General features: G+C 39.3%; 5 protein-coding genes across 6 annotated transcripts in view; 3 read left to right on the top strand and 2 right to left on the bottom strand.

Annotated features, from left to right (window-relative positions):
• si:dkey-264d12.5 (coiled-coil domain-containing protein 30) overlaps positions 1-2,670 on the bottom strand; it is a 15,842-nt gene extending 13,172 nt beyond the window's left edge. Inside the window, 3 exon segments of the mRNA XM_034869083.1 lie at positions 138-260; positions 354-528; positions 2,294-2,670. Coding sequence (XP_034724974.1) covers positions 138-260; positions 354-528; positions 2,294-2,308 — 313 coding nt within the window. The 5' untranslated portion in view covers positions 2,309-2,670.
• Positions 2,671-3,855: 1,185 nt separating this feature from the next.
• Positions 3,856-7,092, top strand: si:dkey-264d12.4 (epithelial membrane protein 3). 2 transcript variants are annotated; one of them, XR_004656297.1, is made up of 6 exons: positions 3,856-4,122; positions 5,584-5,694; positions 5,885-5,987; positions 6,122-6,262; positions 6,507-6,767; positions 6,844-7,092. XR_004656297.1 is itself a non-coding variant. In XM_034869119.1 (5 exons), the coding sequence occupies exons 2-5, from the start codon at positions 5,617-5,619 to the stop codon at positions 6,680-6,682; spliced, it is 498 nt and encodes a 165-aa protein (XP_034725010.1). In that variant the 5' UTR covers positions 3,856-4,122; positions 5,584-5,616; the 3' UTR covers positions 6,683-7,092. The 2 variants fall into 2 exon arrangements, 1 of the variants encoding a protein (XP_034725010.1); XM_034869119.1 differs by having other exon boundaries at positions 6,507-7,092.
• Positions 7,093-7,324: 232 nt separating this feature from the next.
• Positions 7,325-13,004, top strand: fam83e (family with sequence similarity 83 member E). Its single transcript, XM_034869101.1, has 10 exons — positions 7,325-7,791; positions 7,889-8,490; positions 9,011-9,157; positions 10,356-10,480; positions 10,558-10,998; positions 11,215-11,271; positions 11,377-11,423; positions 11,505-11,740; positions 11,831-12,040; positions 12,262-13,004. The coding sequence occupies exons 2-7, from the start codon at positions 8,023-8,025 to the stop codon at positions 11,390-11,392; spliced, it is 1,254 nt and encodes a 417-aa protein (XP_034724992.1). The 5' UTR covers positions 7,325-7,791; positions 7,889-8,022; the 3' UTR covers positions 11,393-11,423; positions 11,505-11,740; positions 11,831-12,040; positions 12,262-13,004.
• A 710-nt stretch (positions 13,005-13,714) lies between these two features.
• Positions 13,715-18,589, top strand: utp3 (UTP3 small subunit processome component). The gene is made up of 16 exons (XM_034869094.1): positions 13,715-13,984; positions 14,321-14,408; positions 14,614-14,670; positions 14,760-14,816; positions 14,903-15,008; positions 15,088-15,156; positions 15,250-15,371; positions 15,467-15,622; positions 15,732-15,803; positions 16,501-16,541; positions 16,628-16,724; positions 16,892-17,026; positions 17,126-17,262; positions 17,342-17,402; positions 18,028-18,135; positions 18,299-18,589. Exons 1-16 carry the CDS (start codon positions 13,968-13,970, stop codon positions 18,386-18,388), a joined length of 1,413 nt encoding a protein of 470 aa, XP_034724985.1. The 5' UTR covers positions 13,715-13,967; the 3' UTR covers positions 18,389-18,589.
• ppcs (phosphopantothenoylcysteine synthetase) lies at positions 18,474-21,157 on the bottom strand. The gene is made up of 4 exons (XM_034869111.1): positions 21,110-21,157; positions 19,876-20,413; positions 19,693-19,796; positions 18,474-19,520 (listed from the first exon to the last, which is right to left on the bottom strand). Exons 1-4 carry the CDS (start codon positions 21,155-21,157, stop codon positions 19,194-19,196), a joined length of 1,017 nt encoding a protein of 338 aa, XP_034725002.1. The 3' UTR covers positions 18,474-19,193.
• Between the last annotated feature and the right edge of the window lie 3,198 nt (positions 21,158-24,355).

Raw genomic sequence — 24,355 nt, 5'->3', positions numbered from 1 at the left:
TAATAAACTTGTTTTTGAGTTCTACCTGCCTGCCCTGCCTCTGCTTTTGGGTCCTCCTCCTAGTATGTCCCATAACAACTTCTCATGCTGTTAGATTATTCATATTTGTAGGTAGGTAACAGGTAAAAAAGTCCAACCTTGAAGGGATATTAGGCGGTGCAGCTGCTCCTTGAGCTGATCGTTTTCGCCTTGTATCTCCTGAGCCAAAACATCTTTGTGCTCTATAAAGACTTGGATCTGCTCCAAGGACTTGTGTGCCTTACAGACAAAAAAGTGGACACAAACCTTCATTTATTTTTGCTCTTCTTGACAATTTCTAATGTCACTGGTAATTCAACAGCAATAAATTACGACTGTCATATCTGCTAAGTGTTGTAAGCGCTGGGTGTCCAGTTCCCATGTTACACTGTTCAGACAATTTCTTGTGCGCTGGAAGGCACTCCATTGCAAACGCAGCTTAGCCTCCTTAGGGGAGTCAAGAAGGAGTCCCTCCTCACTGAATCATGTGGCAATCTGGTCCTGCTCCTCCTAAAGATGGTATGGGTGATATGTGGACATGGTCACAGTCAAGCTACCTTATCTCATACTTACAAAGGGCTTACTCTCTTGCCTTGTTGGAGCAGAAACTGAATTACATGTTTCCAATCAGTCTCTACTGGCATGAGAGCACTAGCGCCTCAGAGAAAAGGGCCCTGAGGAGGGTAAGGTCAGCTGAAAGAATCATTGGGGTGACGCTGCCACCTGTTGAGAACCTGGCCAAACAACGCTGCCTTTCGAGGGCAAAAAATCATCAAAGATTCTTCACACCCCTCCCACAGTTTGTTCTCTCTCCTGCTCTTACGCAGGCGGTATCGCAGCATAAGCAGTTGGTCTCTGTGCGGTTCTGCAACAGCTTTTTCCCGACTGCAGTTAGACTGTTGAACTGAGATTAGATGGAATATACAGTATGCGTGCATCTGACGTATACAAGGTGTGGGATATGTGTGTGTGTGTGTGTGTGTATATATACAGTATATACATGTGTATATATATATACATACACATACAAATTTATTTATGTGTGTGTATCTCTACGTTTCTCATATTTTGAAAATGCTAGCTATCTTATTTATACGTCGTCTTTTTACATTATTTATAATTGTATTTTTGTTAGCTGCAGATGGGTTTCTATCTCTGTTTTTATGGTGGTCCAATGCACTGTTATTTCGCTCTACATTAAACTTCCTGAAATATTTTTGGGGAATGACAACAACAAAATCTTTAATTTTTTAATCTTAATGTGAACATTTTATGCGGGAATAGGATATAATTATTAAAATATGTATTTATTTTATCTCACCCTGTCATTTCAGTTCACTTCCTGTAAGGGAAACAGATGATGCTAACAAATAAAAATACGTAAACAACGTTTTAGGATAAGATGAGGTGATTATGACCTTGTGGGGTTTTTTTTCCTGGGAGTGATGCTGCTTCCATGTTACATCTCAAGATGTCAAAACAATCCTTATGAATGAAGATATGTATCTCTAACTCTGAACTAGAGTGAGATAACTGACACTCCTCTCAGCTGTGACTAAAGTTGTTAGCACATTTTGGGGCAACAGCTGTTTCTCTCAGTGGAGACAGCTGGCATTGCCAATGTATTTCAGTTGAACAGCCTTTAAAGCTAACTGACCACACTTTATCCTTTATATTAACGTACACCCCTTAAAAGTCACATTATAATCACATGCTCTGCAGCCACACTTACTGAAACCCATAGAACTTTGTTTTACTTTCCAGCTAGTGAAGATCCCAAAGTCACAATATGCAATCTACCAGGATGACTACCAGTAGGAAAATGTACTGCAAGACATCTAAAACGTTTCCATTGGATGAAATGGCGCAGAGATGCCTCTATGTTGTTTCTGTTTAGAGTATGCATATCTTAGTGTGTATACATAAGTGTGTATGTTTGGTTGTTTGTATGTGTAAGCGCATTGGGAGCAACGATGTTCCAAAGTAAAATTCCTCTTATGTGTCCTCATACCTGACAAATAAAGCTGATTCTGACACTGAGATCAATTGATGTTGTGTGATAGTGTGGACTTTGTTAAGGTGATGCTTTAACCTTATACATGGGGAAAAGGGTATAACAACAGTATGTTGAAGGGTTACTGTAATTTAATCGCCAGCTTGCAGAGACAAAATTCATTCAAATTCAACTCTTTGACAGTCTAAAGTTTCAGCTAGCTAAAGTTTAGGGATGACAGCGACTAAGTTAATCGAAGAAAAAGTAGAATATGTTCGGTACCTTTGGTTGATCCATTTGTCCTACGGTGGGAAATAACTTTCGACCGTAGTTTATCAATCACATCACATTACAGCTTGACATTTTTGTTGCATTTTCAAAAAGTCCGAGATCGACTGCGAACACCGAAAAGTCACACTGGCATCGAGACAGAACTGATAGAACACTGCAACGTAAACATTGGAGTCCGTGTCCCCGTTGTCCAATAATGTCTACGGGACTCAATCAATGACCTACAAACTTTGAGACGTATAGATACTCGAGACTTCCACGTCAATACCAGTGAAAACTTTTAGGGTTGAAGTTGAACCAACAGTAGGCTACAGTATAATTGTCTGTGGTGAGGTTCCGTTACTTGTAATAACTCACGGCTCTTACGCGCACAAATATTGTGGGTTGTCCGTGCGTCCTTGAAGGAGTCTTGTGGGACCGTAAACGGTGTGGATAGTTTAGATTCACTGGTAAACATTAGTAAAACTAAAAAAAATATTTAGCTTAACTAGACTAAGTACGGGATACTGGTAATGGTGGAAGGAAACTCGCTTTTAAGTACATTCAGTATTATTATTTTTTATTTTATTTTTTACATATTTTTTTAATTTGAGGTAGGCTACTTCGTTTTTATGTATGCATTGTTGCATACATAAAACCATTAAACTGAGGTGTATATTACACTCATAGTGGCCATTTCCCCCCTGCAGAGTACTTTTACTTTACTTTTTTTACTTTTAGAACATGTTGCTAATAAACTTATTCTGGTACCTCTTAATACAATTAAGAGCATGAAAATGAGCATAATATGAGCACTTTAAGTAAAGAGTCGGAATACTTTGTCTATTACTGCTTAGTGGCTCATTAAAGAAATATTACTCATAGTTTGGAACAGGCATCCATTGTTGCTGCAGCTGCCAGTAATGTGTTTACAAGTGTGTCTTATACAAATGACAACATACAATTTGGAGACTAAATACACATGTCTGTAGATGCAATCAATACAAACAGCATTAAATAGACAAGGAGATGATTTTCAACTTTATTGGATAGTTGAAGAGGCTGACTAAAAAAAAGGGGACAGAGAGAGAGAGAGAGAGAGAGGGAGGGAGGGGTAGACATGCAACATGGATCATGGCTCTACTGGAACTGACAACATTACTGTTATATGGCCTGTTCATGATGTGTGTTGTGTATTTATGCTTTTTGGGGGATTCAATTGCAGTGGAAACACTTGTGTGTTGGGTGGTAAGAGATTTCCTGCACATTTTCAGTTAAAATTGGGCGGCAATCAGTCATACTTCCTGGCTTTCAATCCCCTCACTCTGAAAATACTGTGGTGGTCTTCATGCCAAGCTGCACTGCCGGAAGAACAACATTAGTACAGTGCAGTGTTGGGACTAAAGTGTGGCAAAATGTAACCATTGCCCGTCCACATACCTACCACTGTTAAAGTAATGACAATTGGGTTTTAATATGTGATTAAATTTGTCCTTTGGTAAAGTCAGGATACCAGATCATTACCTCATCATATTTTGTTCAAAATTTCAATCCAGATTGGATGTCGGCAGTACAGCTTTTAAGAAAATACAGGATGTTATTTTTGATGTTGAGTTGGTTGGTCCAGACCACAGATTTGAGGGGGAGGGCAGAGAAACTTTAGAGGAAATGGGTGTTGAGAACTCCACCTATATCTGCCTCCACATTCCTCATCTCTACCCTTCTCTCAAAGTTTGGAGCTAAAAAGTCTCGGAGGACAAAAAGAGCAAAGTGGGAGGATAACAACAACTGGGAGAAAAAGACGGTCAAGGGTACAGACTCAAAGGCACAGACGCTGAAGGGTAAGGACTTCATCTAGGTAATGTTGGATTAAACAGAAATGTCATTCCTGGATTTTCACACAGTTTAGTATGATGTAACTATTGCTCATGATAGGATACTTTTCTGTTCTTCCACAGTGCTTGCAATTTCTGTGGTTACTTTCATTTGTCTGTGCCAGTTACCTCAAAATGTTACATAAACCAGATGTAGTAGTATGTAATCAAACACATGCCTCTCTGAATTGTTTACAATTTAACAGCAACAGTGGTTCTTCTCTATCGGCCGAGCTTGGTGGGAAAGACAAACGTGCAAGGCGTAGAATACCCACTCCTGAAAGGGTACTGTGCAGCTCTGGAAAGTTAATTTGGGAAAAGGAAATGTCTACATTTATTAGATTTTCCTTTAGTCCTACATTTAGGATTGTATTTGAAAATAGATTTAATGCATTGTAAAACCAAGCAGCCGTCTCTCTTTCTGGCCACAGAAACAAATGTACCAATTGCGCAGTTTTGATATTTTAGACTTAACTTTTGATTGGAAAAATGAAATGCATTAGATTTGTGCATTATGCCCTTTCTAGATTTAACCACATATTTACATATATGTATATAGAAAAAGAGCACACATGTTTTTGAATAATTCCTTACTTAGTTTTTATTGTACATAAGTAGGCCACAATGCAAATGTCTGTCTTGTTTATTTTTATAAGTAGTGTTTTTATAACTGTATCTAGGGGAACTTCAACCAAAAAGGAACAGGTCTTACTTAATAATGAGATTTCCTCTTTTTGTGTCCTCAAAATGTCTTTGATGGAAAAAGTGAATCAAATTATTGAGTCATTCATCACTCTTATTTAGAGTTGTTGTCACTTAACTAATGTGCCTAAGCTTTCTTTGGTGTGGGTCATTGGTCATTTTTTTTACATTAAACCTGAATGACAGATTTTCATCTTTTTATAGTATGTATAAAGTTTGTACCCAGATTCATGATGTTCTGATCCTCAGAGACTGGACAGACACTGGAGACATTGCATGCTAGTGGCCTAATAAATGGGCAGAGATTGTCTGTGCAGATGTTGAGATCCATGATAAGGGTGCTCAGAGTTTCCTCAAGAGGCAGATAAAGGGTCCACTGTCTTCAGAAATCTGCTGGCCAATTTCTTTCTTTTTTTCATTTAGTTCCTACTTGTTTTATGTGCTAAATGTTACTATCCTAACTCCAACCTGCCTATTGGACTGCAGATGGAAATTAGCCCTTGGGCTACAATCTGGCACATTTATGTGTACTGTTGTGCTTGTTCATCAATGTGCCTTGTCCTGAATTAATAAAATAAAGAAATAAAGAAAATGGCATAGATAAAATGGTGTTTCTTTCACTACAGAGCTGGTTGGTTACTTGGAACAACCAATACTAACATAAATGGATTTTTAAAGACAGCATCCTATAATAAAAAATAACACAGCCGGGTTGTTTTTATGCAGGATACCAGACTTTTCCCTCATCTCCAAGCAGCCATGGTCTTCCTGCTCATATTCGTAACTGTGCTGCATCTGGTTGCCTTGGCCATGCTCCTCGTTGCTACCCTGGAGAAGGTAATACAAATGTAAACTGATGCCTTAACTTGTGTTGTCTTTCTTCTTACAGTAGATGTCACCGTTAATCCCTGTATAGTGCAAAAAAGAAAAAGAAAAATGCTGCACACCATCTAACACTAAATGTGGTTTTGTGTACTGTGACATTATGACAAACTGTCTGATCCTAAATATTTCTTTCTTTCTGCAGTCCTGGTGGATATGGGATGATGTAGAAATCACAGACCTCTGGTATAACTGCTTCCATGATAATGCCACAGAAACCTGGATGTGTGCTGCTACTAATGAAAGCGGTAAATGCAGAATTTCTTTGTGTGCTTGCCTGCCTACATGTGCATTTTGATTTGTTTATTCACTGGTCATATTTAGCATTGTGTTTTGCTTTTGACTCAGTATTTTACTCTCATTCTCTGACGTGCTCTCTTAGACTGGCTGCAGTCTGTCCAGGCCCTCATGGTCCTCTCTGTGGTCTTCTCCTCCATCTCCTTCCTGGTTTTTCTGGGTCAGCTGTTCACCATATCCAAAGGAGGACTCTTCTACTTCACAGGCCTCTGTCAGGCCTTTGCAGGTGTTTGAACTCTAATTCCATAAACCACATACAATTTTTTCAATGAAAATAAAAAGGTGACATTTTATGTTTTCACTCTTTCAAGGACTTTCAAAGCTAGAAAAAAGAAGAGCAATGCAATCTTATCCCTTTGAAAAACATTTGTTACTAAATTTTTCAGTGGACATCTTCCTTCATCCCTAATCTGTATTTAATAGGACTGTGAGAATTGAAACTAAAGCTTTTTAATGTGTTACTCTTGCAGGTTTCACAACCTTTGCTGCTTGCCTCATCTTCACCTTCCACAGAAAGGAGATCTTAAGTGAGTCCAGAGATCTAAGCAAGGGACGCTTTGGCTACTGTTTCATCCTGGCGTGGCTATGTGTCCCTCTCCTCCTGGTTAGTGGAGTCCTATACGTCCACCTGCGCAAGAAGCAGTGAGCCAAAAACAGAAAGAATGGAGAAAAAAAACTCTTAATAAGAGTGTGATGCTCTGCATTTAATTTCCAGTTAATAGTAAGTGCACGTAAGGAAATTATACAATGCTGGTATATGGTACAGTATGCAGGATAATTATGTCATCGTAGGGGTATCTCTGTCAGTGAGACATATTGCTGTTACTCACCTGATCGAGAAAACTCAGTCATGCTGTAAGACACAAAGCTCATGTTGTGTTAAACAAAGGATTCTGACACATAAATGTCAGTCAGTATATTAGTTAAAATGTGTGCTTAATGTATGATTTGGATTACATTTTTTGTATTTTGTACATCCCTGTGTTTACGTATTAAAAAAGCAATACTCCTATTGTTGATGTGATCTTTACTAAAGAGCATTCCTGTAGGGCTAAATCTGCATAAGGCCTGTTTTGTTCTATATTAAGTGCTTTCTTTGTAACACAGTGCATGTGTAATCCTCACATGTAACACTGTGGTTGCAAAAAGGTGTGCCATCTTTGTTGTTTAATCACTCTTCGCGCCAATTGTTCACTTTGTCAAAGTATGCTAGCACTATTTCTACCGAATAGTAGACAATTGTTAGTTAGACAATTATAGGGATGCATAACACATTTTTTTCTAAAGGTATTTCCAAAGAAATAAAAAGGAAACGGCTGACATTGCACCTGATACTTTTAGATGGGAAGATGCAATGTCAACAAACCTACTTGTCAGGCTAGACCAGTCCAGAAAAGAAACTGGGAGGTATATAGCAACCTCTTAGAAAAAGTACACATGGCAATATTTTTGCCACACACCTCACACATGTTTGGAAGGTGTAAGACCTGGAACCAGAATATCATAGACTATGATTTCGTTTGATTACTGCAGCTGTGAAAATCAGAGAGCCACAGTAGGATTGTAAGTGTGTGTTTATGAGCAACCAATTGATCCGTCAGCTGCACAGAATTTCTGGAATTTGAGAACAAGGTAGGTAAGAAGGAGTGGAAGCGTTAAGATGACATGCAGGGGAGGGAACATAGGAAGAGCTACAGCTCCTGTGAGCTTTTGAGTAATACTTGAGCCTGAGAGATGAGACATGCTGCCCAGGAGGTGAGTTTCACATTGTGTTGATATTTGTGTGTTTCAACTGATTCTTTTTTCAGATATATTGATCACTTTTACTCACTGATTTTTTTTCTTATGTCAGCATGAGGTGGGGTCAAAGGCTGCTGCAGAACATCAAATGTGCTAAGGACTGAACTTATGAACCCTTAATTGACTTTTCTCAGAAAGGATCGTGGTTGACTTCACTTGTTCTCATAGACACACCAGGCTGTGGTCATGTCAAACTCCCAAGAGCAGAGTCTCGATGAGGATGCAGAGTTCTTGCCGGTGAATGAGTCCTCCCCAGAGTTCCTGCATTGTGAGAAGGAGCGTCAAGCTGTCGAGACACTCCTTAATGCAGGACCAGAGGCCTTTTACAGCTCCATCGGCACAGAGCGCTCCGGCTGCTTCCTTTCGTCTGAAGAAGTCAGTCAGATAACCGGATGGGCTCAGGACTACCGCTTTGAAGCGCTACAGGTGCAAAGACAGGAGAATGGAGTGGAAGGCAGGTCAGAGAAGGAGGACATCTGTTCCACCTACTTCCCTTCCTACACAGACACACCAGCCCCAATTCTGGAGCTGGGCTGGCCGGAGAAAAGCCCCTGGGTGCCAAAGGGAAGCGTTACAGTCCACACTAGTCCTCCTGCTGAGGGAGACCCTCCTGTCAGACAGATCATCAGACAGCATTTGCAAAAGGCTGGCCAAGTATGTAAATATAATCTTTATGGAGGAACACATTTCTTCTTATGGGTAAAGGTGGAGCACATCAGGACTTTACATAGTTAATTTGTTTTAGGCTTAATACTTTCACAACACGACATTTCAGAGAGAAATTTTGCACTTTGTGTTCCACTACGTTTAATTGGTGGCTTTAGTTTAAGATTTTACTTGAAAAATGTAGGATAAACAAAAAAATAAAGTGCCCTGCTTTGGTTTGAACTCTTCAACAGTAAATAGAGTATTCAGAGATGACATAACCAGCAACAGCTACATTAAAACACTATATTATAGCACTCTGAAAGAAACTACTTTTACTTTACAACACTTTGCTGTTAATACTTAAGGTAAATTATATGATTAGTTTCATTGTTAGTGAAACATAATCTGGGTATGGCACTAGTTAGTGAAACATAATAAGAAAATGAAAAGACTTCCATTTTGCTTAAGCCACTTTCTGAATGATGCTCTCCATTACAGGCTCAGTGACATTTTGTGTATTATGCAGGTAATTGCCATTGTGACAGACAGACTGACAGATGGTGCAATAATTGGTGATTTACACAATGCTGCCTCCCGTGGTGTCCCCGTCTACATTATCCTGAACCAAAGATCCATTCAAGAGAATTTCACACTCAACAGGCTCAGGCATCCAGTGAGTTACCTCATCTCCTGCAAATTAGCACACACTTAGCAGCCAATCGTCTGTGTGTTAGACGTTGCAATAAATATGCCAGAGACTTTATTTTTTCCCAAAACCCAAACATCACCGGTCTACCATATTCAACAGATTGTGTTGTGGGATTCTTTCTAACAAAGGTCACATCTCAATGTAAGTGTCATTTAAAAACTTGACACACTGCATACCTACTAGAGAAAGACATTGGTTACTTTGACATATTATCTTAGGAATGTAACACAATAGATATCTGGTTAAACTGGTCGTATGTCGTTCAGTGGTATCTGTTTTTCTATTGAGGGAGGAAATATTATGCCTGATGTTGAAAACAAAATTAAATTGAAATGTTCATGAATGCAGTACATGCAATTAATGAACATAGACTCACAAATGAACAAAACTTAAAACTTGTGTTACTTATATAATATTAATTTTACTGGTACTGTATGCCATGGTTACTATAACAATATGATGCAACATTTTTAGCCATGCTATCTGGGTATGGAACTGGAGAGCGCACTGTTGGTTGGTCTGTCCACTACTGTGGTCCAGACTGAAAAATGTCAACAACTACTAGATGGATTGGATTTGGTACAGGTACTCATGGCGCCCAGAGGACAAACCCTAGTGATTTTGTGAACCCCTGACTTTTCAAAGGCTGCCACCAGCAGGTCAAGTTAACTTATCAACCTATCCAGTAAAATACCTAAAAATCTACAAGATGGATTGGCACACATTTTATTACAGACATTCATGGTTCCTCCGGAATACATCCCAATGACTGTTGTCACGTCTCAACAACTACTGGATTGATTGCCAGTAAAAAGGCACGTTCATGTCCATCTCAGGATGACTTGTAATAACTTTTCATATACAAATACTTTGGTTTATGACTAAATACCTGCAAAATTAGTAACACTTTCATCAGCCTCTGTACTTTGTGTTTAGTGCAAACTATGTTAACATGCTACCATTGTCAGCATTGCCTGTCATCATGCTCATGTTATCATTTCGCTCAAAGCACCTCTGTAAAGTACAGCTTGAGCTCCTAGCATGGCTGTAGACTTTTGTTTACACAAATCTTGCGCATGATACAAGATATTACACGCTATTGACTCTCCAATAAACACTAAATTTAAATCTCGAGTTTCAACTTAAGCTTATGGTCTGGCAGAATATGCAGGTCCGTGTTCTTGGAGGGAAAACGTTCTGTTCGAGAACGGGGAGAATGGTTGTTGGGGAAATGAAAGACAACTTCCTCCTGGTGGATCTAGAGACAGTAATTCACGGCAGCTACAGGTGAGCCGTTGTGTCTTTTAACTCATATTATGTGGATCAAACACACTTGAAAGTGATGTAACATGCTGTGTTTACAGCCTCACGTGGACAGACGCCCACCTGCATCGGCAGCTGATCACTGTTCTAAGCGGCCAAGTTGTTGATTCATTCGATAGGGAGTTCAGGATCCTTTTTGCTGCTTCGCTCCCCATGCCAGACACATGGAGGGTTGCAGGTACTCATGTAGGCCTAGATGTGACTCATCAGCTGAAAGACCACTCAGATCTCTGGTTTCAAATACATCAGCATACTGAGTCTGAGATCACCAACCCTCCATCCCCACCTGCTGAGTCCCTCCTGGACTGGGAAGCCATGGGGGTTATCCAGAGAAACAGCTGCTTCCCTGACAGTCCACTTGACCAACAAGAGGAAATCATGACCAAGGAAATGCCACTGCAGAGCAAAATGATGTTTGAGAAAATTACACCCATTATGGATGATTTTACTAACAATGGAAACCATTTTGTGGATAAGAAAAGGTACATGGATTATCTTGACTTAACCAATCTAAGTTGTCTTTGGCTCAAGCATACAGTATACATATTCACTTTTCCAATTACACAAATAGAACTTACAACTATAATTTACCTTTTACTGAATCTTACACCAAAACAATGTAAAAGAAAATGTAATATTTTGTGCCACATGTTGTTTGTATGAATAATACTCTAGAGATCTCTTTTTGTATGTGACAGGGTATATGAAAACACCTTTTCAGTGAGAAACCATGTGTCAGATTCAACAACTTTCAGGTGAGTTTTGCTGTAGCCAATTTTGACATTATACTGATTAAGAGAATTGGCTCTTGTCTTTTTCTGCTAACAATTTATTTAATCGTTTCTTGGTTATTTTCATAGCAACACACAACTCTGACCAATAGAGTTGAAAGCTCCAGAAACAATCAAAAGCTAACAGCCAAAAGATAAAGGAAATGTGTGGAATGATTTAGTATTAACGTCACATCTAAAAGATTTTTTTTTCTCCTACAGAGTGGAACATACAATAAATAAAGCTAACTTCAAGCAACTCTCCATAGAGAAGAGCACTAATTTGAATGACAGAACAACAACAAGACTTGATGAAGCATTAGAAACAACAAACAATGTGATTCCAGTTTTCTCTTCTACGAGAAGAGAGCACTCAAGGAAGGAGGCCATTTTGGAAGCAGACAGCAGCATAAATGAAAATATCGTTAACATGGAGAACACACAATATTCAAGAGTAAGTAACTTGCCTTTCCAAACACTTGAGTTGCGATAACCTTGAGCTCCTGTGAGGTGAGAAAACTGAGATGCATTTCTGTGCTCACAGAAACCTGTCATCCTGAGGGTACCGCAGTCTGGGAACTTCAGTTCTCTGAGTGATATCATGAAGAGGATTCAGCCTCAGCAGAGCACTTTAGGACTGCTCGGGAGAGGATCAAAGGCCGCTGTGTCAGAACTGAGCCAGTCCATGCTGAATCTGAGTGTACCCAATACAGACGAGGACAGAAGAGCCCCGGTGCCAAGGTTTAAGGCCGCTGTAAGTCTGTGAATTTGTAGTATTTCTCTGTATATGTGCTTGTGAAAAAGGAGTAATGGAGGAAGAGAAATTCCTAACCCAAAGATGTTTGTATCTCACATAGATTTTTCTCTGTAAGTTGCTGAAGTAAAAGTAGCACTATAATCCTTTATCCTCCCTTTACTCAGATGCACATGATATTAACATTTTTTGTTGCTGTCAATCTCTTGATTCCTTGGCAGTGTTTCGACCCCGATCAAATGACACCTGCTCTTGCCCTGATGAAGAAGAGGAACGATGAGTTGAAACCTTTGTTGTACAGAACTCCAAAAAAGTTTCTGCCCAGAGAGAGGCCTCGCAGCTCTAGTTATGCACTCACTTTGGACTGGAGGAGGTCATTGGCAGAGACGGAACAGGAATAAGGAGCGAGGAAGAAAACACAGTACATGAGAATCATGTTCTGTGATATCATCTTCTCACACTGAGAAAAGACAGCTGCCAGGAGTGGATAGTTACAAACAGTGTTGCAGTGTTAATTACCCAAACTAAGCCTAAAACAGCCTGTCACTCTAAGAATAAAACCACTGTAATATATTGTATATAGGATGCATATCAGTGCTATCTTTTGATTTGATGTCCCACTGAATTTGATGATAAGATGTTTCTTTGTACATACAGCAAAGCTTTACTTTACAGTGTTAAAGTACATTAAACGGTTCTTAATGCTAGCATCAACTGTTCTACCCACTGAACCTCACAGAAAAATAAGTTATAGAACAAACTTTTGATTGAATAATTGGAGTAAATATGATTTTGTTAAGCCTTCAGCAAGTGGCAAAACATGTAGGCTACATTTGTGTTTGATTCGAGTGTAAAAGAAAATGGTACTGATGAATTGACAAAAGATGTCACAAGGATTATTTTGTTCAGTATATGATTTGTATATGCTGGGCTTAATACAATATTATGCAGTAGGCCTATAATGCGAAAAAGGCTGTGTGAAATAAATGTAATAAGTTTTAAAGTAAAACTTTGACTTTTATGTGCTGATAGGACGTTAAATATCCACTTTAGACGGCCATAGGCCTTTAGCTAACAGTGAAGACACAGAGGTCATGCCCTCAGTATTTTTTCTGGAATTTAGGAGACTTGAAACACAGTTTACTCTTTTTGATTTATAAGTGACTAATTGAGTGATTAATGTCTGTTAACATTTGCAAGGGGGCATTCTTTTCCTCCATAAAATTAATTGATTTACCCATGCAATATCCCCAGATAAGAAACTGAGTGACGTCTGGAACAGTTTCTTGGTGCCTCCCTCTGCTGATTTGACAGAGAATCGTTCATAAATTCTGTGTACATGTAGCGCTCTGCAAGTATGTGTGTGCAATTCTTATGTGAGTGCTCTCATAAATCTATTCTTTGATTTTGATTTTGATCAAGCAGCAACCATGCTCCATAGGATTTTGAGTTATCTCATTAATTCAGAAAAACAGAGTAGTTTCTTTTTTCATGAACATGTAGAATCAAAAACTTATTTCACAGATAAGTATGTAATCAATTCAGGAAAAAAAACAGGGGAAATTACGTACTTTTTACGCTTCCGTATATTGTAATCTATAAATCGTAGACACAATAAAGATGTAACAACTCAAACACTGTACAAAATGTTACACACTCCAGTACAGTAGGTGGCGGTATGCACATTGCTTTGTGGACCGCCAATAAAAGTGAAGAAGAAGAAGAAAATACGGAAGCACATGGTTACCTTCTTTAACTGACTGTGTGGAAAATGTGTCGCTTCAGCTCAACTCCACTAGATATTTACAGTTTTCTTTTGTTTTAATCTCCAGATATTAGTACTGGCGTGAAAACGTGTTGCTTGGTTATCCTTTCGCTCCTGTTTTGTTTGCTAACGTGTAGCAAACAAGTTTAATCATTTTCCATCATGGTGCGAGCTAAAAGGTAAGTTTGGCTAACGTTAAAGTTGGTTTCGCATTGCCAGACCTATCTCTACAAGGCTAAAGCTAACGTTAGCTTAAACCAGAGTATGCACGTTTGTATGTTTTAATGAGGCTGCTTAAGTTGCATTTTGCCTCCAAACACCGTTTTATTGTGGGCATTAACAGTTAGGGGGACGTGTTATGGTACCCTTTTAGTTATTGGCTCTGAACCGTACACTTCCCATCAGAACCTACTGGAACTTACAACTATATAGATAGGCCAGTTGTATAAACATCCTCTGAATGTCACAGAGCAGAGACTACAACACATCTCTGTCTCCTTTCTGTTATTGCACAGGGCTGTGAAGATACAAAGGCCAAAGAAGACAGAGCGATATGATGAAGATGACCCTGAAGCCTACAAAAACATGCCTGTCCCTGATAAGGTAAGGACTCAGCAGCAGATGTGTCCTGGCCTGCTTTCTGCACTGTTGTTGTCTGTCTGTACTTTATAATTCTGTACAAATAAAAATAAGATTGATTGATTTCATCAGATAAGCCGCTCTCAGTCATCAACAAGGACTCTGCTTTGGTGTTGTGGTTATTATTTTCAACAGTCAGATTTGAACTTGTATCCTCTCTTCCTTTCAGAAATCGTCACAGTACTCTAAAGACAAGATCGATGAGTTTCATGATGAGAAGATTGCAGTAAGTTTACCTCACTAGTAGTTCTGTGGTAAGTGTATGTCACTGTTTTTGTGTCTTACCTTTCTTTTGCCACGATATCTTTGCCACAGAAACTTCTTGCCAGCGGGGTTCAAATGGAGAGCGACCAGGAGGAACTGGATGATGAGGTGATGCCTTAGGTGTTTGGATTTACCTTAAGAAAATGTATCTGTTGTAGTTCAAGAACAAATTCAAGCTCAGCCGAATTTCACAGGAGGAAGTGATGGCCCTAGACGATTCAGAGTCAGAGGAAGAGGAGGAAGAAGAAGAAGAAGAGGGGACAGACATGGAGAGTGATTTAGAGGGGAAAAAAGAAGAAGGTAACGATAAAATCATCAGTTTATGTGCAGGATTTGGTTAACTGTCATACCCATTTAACTGTAATTTTGTCTTCCTCAGATCTTCCCAATGAAATGGCATGGGGCACCAAGAAGAAGATGTTCTATGACTCTGACTATGTGACCACAAGTAAGCGTCTTATCTCCAGAAATATTATTTAGGCAATTCATGTTAGCATTGTTGTCTTTGTGGTCATGCAACATTTAAATTGTGTTATTAAAGAGGGGAAATCGCAAGACGAGTTGGAAACTGAGGAACAAGAGGAAGAAGAAGAGGCTAGAAATATCCAAAAACGTTTAGCTGCAAATCTGAGCGAGGAGGATTATGATTTAAACTTCTTTCAGGTATTTTTATTATTGTAAATCTCTTCCGGACACCTGCAGTTAATTCCACATGCAAAGATAGAATGTGTTTTTTATTTTGTTTGTTTTATTATGAGGAATTTGCTGTGGAGGGGAAGGATGAAAACAAGACTGTTGAGAAAAAAGAGAAGATTGTGAAAGACCTGAAGCAGATGTCCCAGAAAGAAAAAATGAAACTTTTGAAAAAGGAGTCCCCAGAGCTGCTTGACCTCATTCAGGACTTCAAGGCAAAGGTACAAAACAGTGATGCATCCAAATAACATTCTCAAATTTAATAAGTTTAAATATATTTGCTTAGTTGCCACTGGCAAACTTGTAATTGATAACGTTGTATGTGTGCAGCTTAATGAACTGAAGGAGGAGTTGCAGCCCCTCGTACAGATGGTCAAGGACGGAAAGATCCCACCAGGAAAGGTGAGCACATTAAGCTTAAGTTTTAGATGTGAATAAATATACTTTATTTTATTTTTCTAGTAACCAAAGTATCAATTGAAAATGTGAAAAAGGGGGTTCCCTGGTAGCTCACCTGGTAGAGCGTGCGCCCCCCCCCCCCCCATGTTCCAAGGCCTAGTCCTTACCGCAGTGGTTCCAATCTGACTTGTGGTACTTTGCAGCATTTCCTACCCCCCCCCCCTTTCTTTTCCTGTCTGCAGCTGTTCTATTGATTGATCTTATTGAAATGCCAAAATGCCCAAAAAATAATCATAAGAAAAATAAATGAATGTGATAGAGGTCAATTGTTGTGAGGGAGATTTACAATCAGTCTTAGAGCAACAGCTATTCAGCAGAATTGTATTTTTATGACAAAGCATCTATAGAATATTTACAATCAAAGCAAAGTTATCGTTCTATAACCTGCTTAACCTGGGGCTCTTTAAGTATTCACATGGAAATTTACCAAGGCTGCGATTAGGTTAAAATGACTAATTGCAACAGCAGTTGGATTGATCATGAACTTTCTTTTTTATACTGTTAGATTTCATAATAAGAGAGAAATGTGACATTGGATGCTGCATTGTGTCGGGTAGCACCGAGAAACACATTAATAATGTCATGTTGCTATGGCAATCTAGTAGGTGAATCTGAATAATTTTCATCCTGTTTTCCAAAGGGCGCTGACTACCTCAAGACAAAACAGCAACTCTATCTTAAGTAAGTTTTAATTAAATTATAATTACATATTGCAGAATCATGTCACAGTCCTTCATTAAATGACTATTGATTCTTCCCTGCCCCAGTTACTGCACAAACATCAGTTTCTACTTGGTGCTGAAAGCAAAACGAATCCCTGTTCATAACCATCCAGTGATTGAAAGACTGCTCACCTACAGAAATGTAAGCCCACACACTGACAGTAACACCTGCCACCAGCGGAAAGCAGTACAACGGCATCTATACAGCATTCTGTCAATGCTAATATTGTTTAATAATGGCAGCTATAAATATTTGAGCTTGAGCATTACGTTAGTTACAACCCTCTGTCTTTCAATACCTGTCTGCAGCTCATCAATGAACTGGGCTCAGTAGATGCTCGGCTTTCACCTCAGTTTCGCAAACTGTTGGCTGGTGAGGAGAATGATAAGGCCAGCAAACCAGCAGGGGGAAAGAAAACCAGAGTCTCCAGCAAGAAGGAAAAGGTGAGATTTTATTTCAGGGTACCACCATTCACAGATCTTAGTTTGAATCTGTTGCGGTTTTAACGTGGAACTTAAATGGTAATAAGTGCATGTTTGTAGGATTCTGGAGAAACTATGCTTGAGGTTGAGGAGGACTCGGACTCTGATCTGGACGAGGAAGCGGCTCTGCGTTTCTACAGAGATGTGGAGGAGCGGTCGAAATTGAAGAGGAAGGGCAATGACACAGAAGCTGAAGAGTAAGTATGATTTGAGTCTTGGAAATGGCAGTTAGGACAAAATCAACTGGGGATCTGATACATTGTCAATTTGTTGCAGGTTGGTAGAAAATGACGATGTGGAGGAAGATCCAGATGCCAAACGAGGAATCACTTACCAGGTACATTTACAATAATTTGCACACTCAAATATGAATATTTACAGTCAGATGCTCTCAGCCAGACTAACTTAATATTTATTATTACCAGAACACCATCAGCTCAGGTGATCATTTCAAGATGGACTAAGACACTTGAATAATATGAATGGGTTTTTATTTAGAATTTAGTCTTATAACAGCAGAGGGCTGTGTGTGAATTATTTTATTCCTACATTTTGGAAGCAGGTTTAAAGCAAGAAATAATTGGTGAGCCTGAAATGCTTCCCTGGAGGAAACAATTTAGTGAAATAATTATTATATAAATGTAAAACTGCTCTATTCCGGAATTCAGGCATGGTGCCTGATAATGTTAAGTCCTGTAGAAGACAAATCTCAAAGAGGATTAAATGTATATTGTATAGTGTTTTGGTCTTATGAGGATAAGAGGAGGCTTTATTGTCTACTATAGAAGAAATTTGTCTTGGGCAGGGTGCATTTGGGAAACTACATCAGATCAAGCTTACAAAAAGTTTTTCCCCCCCTATACAATTTATTATATGGAGTACCTCACACTTCAGGCATTCTATGTAAAACCTTGTCATTTTTTAACAGCTTTTCTAATTATTTGCCTCTACCAATTCCACAGATGGCCAAGAACAAGGGGCTCACACCAAAGAGGAAGAAAATTGACCGTAATCCAAGAGTCAAGCACAGAGAGAAGTTCAGACGGGCCAAAATCCGTAGAAAGGGCCAGGTTTGTATTACCCATATGATTGTGATTATTTTTGTTATCACGCTGCTAACGTGCTTTAAAGCTTATGGGAAACTATCTGTAGGCTCACCAGTTTACATCAACATTATAAGTTGATATGTCAAACATGTTCCCAAGATCGATATTGACACTGTTTACTTAACAGGTGCGGGACGTGCGTCGGGAGGACACAAGATACAGTGGAGAGCTGTCTGGTATTCGTGCTGGTGTCAAGAAAAGCATCAAACTTAAGTAATCAAGAGAGAATTGAAAATATGCTGCCAAGTGAAGCCATGGGGTGGAAAAATTACCAATTGACTCTACTTGTAAATGTTTATTGAAGGTGTGTAGTAAAGCATGCCACTGAATTATTCACTTTTGTAAAAAAATACATCAAAATATTTTTTCCTGTTCTAGATCATTGTGCAATGTGAATTGACATTCAATAAACTTTCAATTGTATACTGTCCATGTACAGCGCCACCCTTAAAATAGTGCGTTCCATTTGTTCTCGTAAGTCGGATTTTCCGAGGTCAAGGTCGCAAACGCCCCCTGAACTCGGGCTGATCTCGGTCCAACGAGGCTGCTCCGTGTACCAACAGTTGTGAAAGCTGTAGTAACATACAGCACTTCTGTGTTATTTGTGTCTCACTAAACCAATTGTACACACAGTGCTGTCCATATTCTCTGTGGACATGTTACGCTTGTTTGTAGGCCCAAAAAACAGCGTGATGCGTTGTTATAAACTGGCATCGCTACCTATGGCTAACCGGGCTAGAACTAATGAAAATCTGACACGGGTGTGACGGGATTCTCAGCTTCGAAGTTCTGACGTAAATGGAACACATACGCTTAGATGCCTGCTTTTAGATTACATTAAAGGACAAGGGGAGGCATGTGTTTAGAGTTATTATTAAGGTTATGCAACCAAACAGCATACTGAATATACAGAAACTCATCAGCAGAACAGGAAAATTAATTTAAGTCAAATTTAGGTTTGGTTAAGAGCACAAACAACTTACAGCTGTGCCATTCACTCAAACATGCAGTACAGATAACTGTCAGCCTGCTTGTTGAGTTATAAACTTGTTGTGTGCCAATGTTAGGTTGCTCACTATCCTCTCCTCTATCTCCACCTCATTCTTCACATCCTCCTCTGTGACCATCAGCTCAGCCTGAGAGTCACGGGTCACCACCACCACGTAACCCCGTCTAGAGTCCAGCACGTTGGCCACCACAGCCTGGTGCCTGTAGGTGTCCAGAGCTCGCCGAGCCCTGTCCAGCAGGATGGTTGCATCCGTCTCAAGCTTAAAAGATATGACAAAAGCATGAGGCGCCCAGTCCTTCACCAGCGGGGACAGTATCTTGGGGACCATATTCATGCTGAGCTGAAGAGAAGGAAAAAAAGAATATTCACATTAATACAGCCATGCTAGCAGCTCTGCGAGGCAGTCCTGTGGAACAGCAGTGCTTAGAGCTAAATGCCTAATCTCTAGAGCCACGCTGCTTGTATGGCAAGTACATTTGCTAGAATCTTCTTTTTAAATTGTTTTTACTCACTTGAAGAGGTCCATTGGAAGACTGGATTTTGTGTTCAGGCATCTCAGATGCTGGGATATAGAAATCCGACACAGCTGCAGCCAAGTAAAACATGGCCTTGGATCCTAAGTGCAGAACAAGGAGTTGAACAATGTGATGGATAAGAGCCACGGTTTAAACCTTTGAGTAGTTGTTAATCTGTACCTATAGTGCTGAGTGCCTGTGCTGCTGCTTTGAGTAGATGCAGATATTCTGACAGAGTGCTGAACTCAATGGGCAGAAGGAGTTCACCTTCTTTCACTTCCTGGTATCGCTTTAGCGCTTTGGCTATGTTGGGAAGGACCTGCTGGTTAACCACCACTTCACCAGAGTTACTGGATGCTCCTTCTCCACCTCGGAACTTCAGGGCATCCAGCATGTTTATGGTTGAGAACATACGTGTGTAGGGATAGAGGGAGCGATGCCTGTGTAGGAAAATGACAGCATAGCCCGAATCTATGAAATACTCTGCTGAGGAGGCTCCTCGTCTGCCGCTGCTGAAGTTATCGAGAAAGCGAACAGTGCGAGACTCTAGGGGAACTTTGGTGCCTCCTGATGTTATGAGAACCACCCTGCGACCGGCTGCGTCATGATGCCTGGCGAAAGTAGCCATCTTCTCTTTGACCTCCTCAACGTGGGAGGGGACTGCAAATTCTTCAGCTAACTTCCCATCAATGGAAGATACTCTGGGTTCAGCCATTACCTGATGAGAGACAGGGCATCATGAGGAAAGAGGTTTGGATGTAGCACAGTATTGATGGACAGTAGCAGTCAGAATGGCAGACGTGTTTAATGGGGAACTTTTGCACATCAACACCCATTTAGCCTGCCTGTTTACCCAGTTATATTGTCTTTTGTTAGTCTAGAGTGTTAAGTTTGAGAAAATAATTGATGTTATAAGATAATACATAATATAATGATATACTGTAAGAATCAGACACAGCTGCAGTCAAGTAAAACAGGGATACGTTTGGAATCAACATTTGAGAACATATGGTCAGCTTAAGAACAGTTTTCTTTTGTTTTTTAACAAAGTTAAACGTTATGGTACCTCGTAGCTTTTGCATAGACCTTACAGTGAGTGAACTTAACAGGTCAACATCGACCTGTACAGTTATCGTGAGATTGGTGTCTTTGCTGGCGAAAGGAAACCAAGTCTTGATAAATGTGTCACTTTAAGGACAAATTAATCAATTTCCTGAATTTATCAACAAATGTTAAGTAATTTGACAGGTGAGAAGAACAGGAGCAGGAGTCCTCTTCACTCCTTTGCAAAAGAACACATCACGTTACCTACTGCTATGTGGCGATATTTGCCACCGTGACAAACCCTAAAACGAACAAAAACAACGCGTTTTATCACAATAACACTTAAAGATAAAACTGCAAAATGCCCTACTTTAGATTCCGAAGCTGTTGTCAAAGACGTATAATGAGAAGATTGCATAGACCGTTAAAGAAAGGAAGGTTGCTCAGCTTCACAACTTCTGCACTTCCTGAAACCACTGAGCTGAATTCTTTGGTCTTAAACACTGAAGAAAACCGCCAGCGCCCCCAGTGGCCGTAAACGGTACCACCACCACCACCACCACCACCAATGGTTGGGTGGTAGGCAGGCAGGCAGACAGGCAGGCAGGCAGGCAGGCAGGCAGGCAGGCGGGCAGATGGATGGATGGATGGATGGATATTGATCCCGTGTTGCATTGATTATTGAAAATTGGAAATTCCAGTGTTGCAGCAGCAACATATCAGACACAGCACACATAGAAAATACACACGAAATAACAGGATACAATACAAAAATAAATAATTTAAAATATAAACAAGTTGGGAATAAAAATACAAATTTACAACTATTTAACTATTATTGGTAAAGCGGTAGATAACATAAATATTGTATGTAAATATTGTGCAAGGTACACTTAGTGCAGTCATCATGTCTGTGAGTCTTATCTAACACTTAGTGATGAAGCGTTAAAGTTGTATTGCCTGTGGTAGGAAAGATTTCCTGTAACGGTCCGTGAAACATCAAAGCTGTCGGAGCCTCTTAGAGAAGCTGCTCCTCTGTTGGACCAGTGTGGGGTGGAGAGGGTGGCCGGGGTTAATTAATGATAGATAACAGTTTGTTCAGTGACCTCCTCTCCACCACAGCTTCAAAGGTGTCATGTTTGCAGCCAATCATGTAGCCAACCTTCCTGATCAGTTTGTTCAGTCTGTTTGTGTCGCTGGTATTTTGAGTCTGAAGAAATAATGTGCGACATGTACTTTTCTCACTCTTAAATGAGATGTCAGACTTTATGAACAATATTATCACCAGTGGCGCACACAGACTACCAAAGGGCACTGAGGAGGACTTGTTTTTTTTATCTCCCTGGAACCATGTACAAAGAAAGAAAGAACTAATTAAGAATATGGTCTATTTTTATACAGTCATACACTTATCACACTTAACACTTATAGGCCTATTTCGTCGTCAAATTTCAATTTGCAATCAAAATTGATCTACAGGTTGCTCAACAATTTTTACAAATTTAACATCTTGTTCTATATTTTTTCAGTTTATTAGACCTATATTCATATTTCTTTTGTAATGACTTAATAACTGGATATGAACACAGACTGTATATAATAAATTACCTAGCAAAATGCAACATTTCCCCCCTGCAGAGACTACTAGGATTGAAGAAATTGTCTTAGCCTGTAATTTAATTTGAACAATAAATACATGTTGCTTTGTTGCTTTGCTGAGTCTTAAATACTTTTGGAAAGAAATGATTGGCTGGTGTGAAAAACGTGCACAGAGTTTTGCTGGAAATTATGTGGTTTAAATAAAGTTCAGACCAGGGGCGATTCTAGGATCAGACCTTGAGGGGGGCTCAGCCCATATTAAGAATATGACTCGGAGACAGTGCCTTGCAAAAGTGTTAACCCACCCTGCTAAGTCAGTTATTTCACTGGATAACAATGAATACATGTATTTAGCATTAAAACAGAGGATTAATGCCAAATATTGAACATATGAAAAAACTGTGAAAGTCCCTTTACGGACTACCAGAATCAAATAAAAAGATGATGAGGTGTAAACTAAATAAATAAACAAGAAATAACTTTCCTTGACTGGGTCACAAGTGCAGCATCGCCGACAGCAACACAGGATATTAAACCTGCTTCTTTGAACCTGTAACTGTTTTCCCTCCGTCACCAACAGACAAGTTTGCAACCTCTATTTTGAAAAAAAATGTGTTTATCATTATAATTGTAGAGGGGGCTGAGATCAAATTTAAGGGGGGCTTGAGGCCCCCAAAAAGGGTCTAAAATTGCCACTGGTTCCAATTGATTTCCTAAGGCCTTTTACCTTTTAGTCTCAGATTAACAGCGTTAGTGATGTTTGTACAAAAACTCAATTTCTGTGTTTCAGTCTGAAGCGTCACCTAAAGCAGAAGGGTATCATTGCTATTTGTTTTGATTTTAAATTACTGATATTTTTACCACAGATTTTCAGGCTTTAGAAACAGCAGTACCCCTGATCAACCCACAAGAGGGGCTGTTGTCCCTCTGAATACACATCACGTCACTTCAGCATAGTTGCTTTCTCTCATCCAAGTTGGATTAGGGTGATTAACCTCATTAGTTTTCACACATTATGTTGACTTGTAACCCATACTATATATATATATATATGTACTTTATGAAAACGTCTTTTACAAAAAACTTTTTCTGAGACATTGCCAGTTAAATAATTTATGAGTTGGTTCAGGTTTTAATAAACCCATACTTGGGTTGTGTGTGTCTGTTCAAGAGACACTTAGTTATTAGGCTGTTTGGAATTGGAAAAGATGCATAAAACCTAAAAACAAATGGCCAAAAGTAAATACAATACAAAACAGCTAAGCTTATAGAATATTTAAATCAAATATGTATATAATAACCCTATAGCAAATTTAGTTTAGTTTAAATAATGAACCTGTAAATTGTTTGTTTTTTTAAAGAGGAAAGAGCTGTGTAGGTTTTTATATAGAACTTTTTTCTTTACCTAATTGTCAATAGTGTGTGCCTACACACAGAAGCTAATTGAGCTCTGCCAGTAGACTGAAATGACCTAGTTAGTAGGCCTGAAGCAATCTTTCAAGGCCTCAACAAAAACGTGTATCACACTTTGTCACAAGCACTGATAAGACAATTAGGGGGGTAAGTGAACCATCCCTTATAGGATCTTTGTGATTTCTATATCAAATATCATAGTATAACAAATCATGATAATATAACTCAAATATAGCCCTCCACATAAAAACCTATAGCTGTGTTACAGGAGCTAAGAAAGAAAATGAAGACAAGGTCAATGTGAACTCACGAGACCTCAGAGGACCAGGGCTGCAGATACCATTGAGAACACTGAGGTCATGTCATTGGTTAAATTAGAAACATTTTGGATATGTAGTGGTTTATAAGTAACCTGCAGTTTACACTGTACAATTAGATATAGGCATGGGGGGATTTTACAAGACAATACAAACCAATAAAAAGTTATTGTTTTTAAATGGATCTGTAGGCTAAGAAAAAAAAAACGAATGAGTTAGTATTTCACCTCTAGAATTGACAAAAAACATTAATGATGTAGATAACTCTTGGACATTTACTGCATATA

Source organism: Etheostoma cragini, chromosome 4 (genome assembly GCF_013103735.1).
Source record: "Etheostoma cragini isolate CJK2018 chromosome 4, CSU_Ecrag_1.0, whole genome shotgun sequence".
NCBI lineage: Eukaryota > Metazoa > Chordata > Actinopteri > Perciformes > Percidae > Etheostoma > Etheostoma cragini.
The sequence above is the reverse complement of the archived record's forward strand: the minus strand, read 5'-3'. Positions and strand labels throughout refer to the sequence as shown.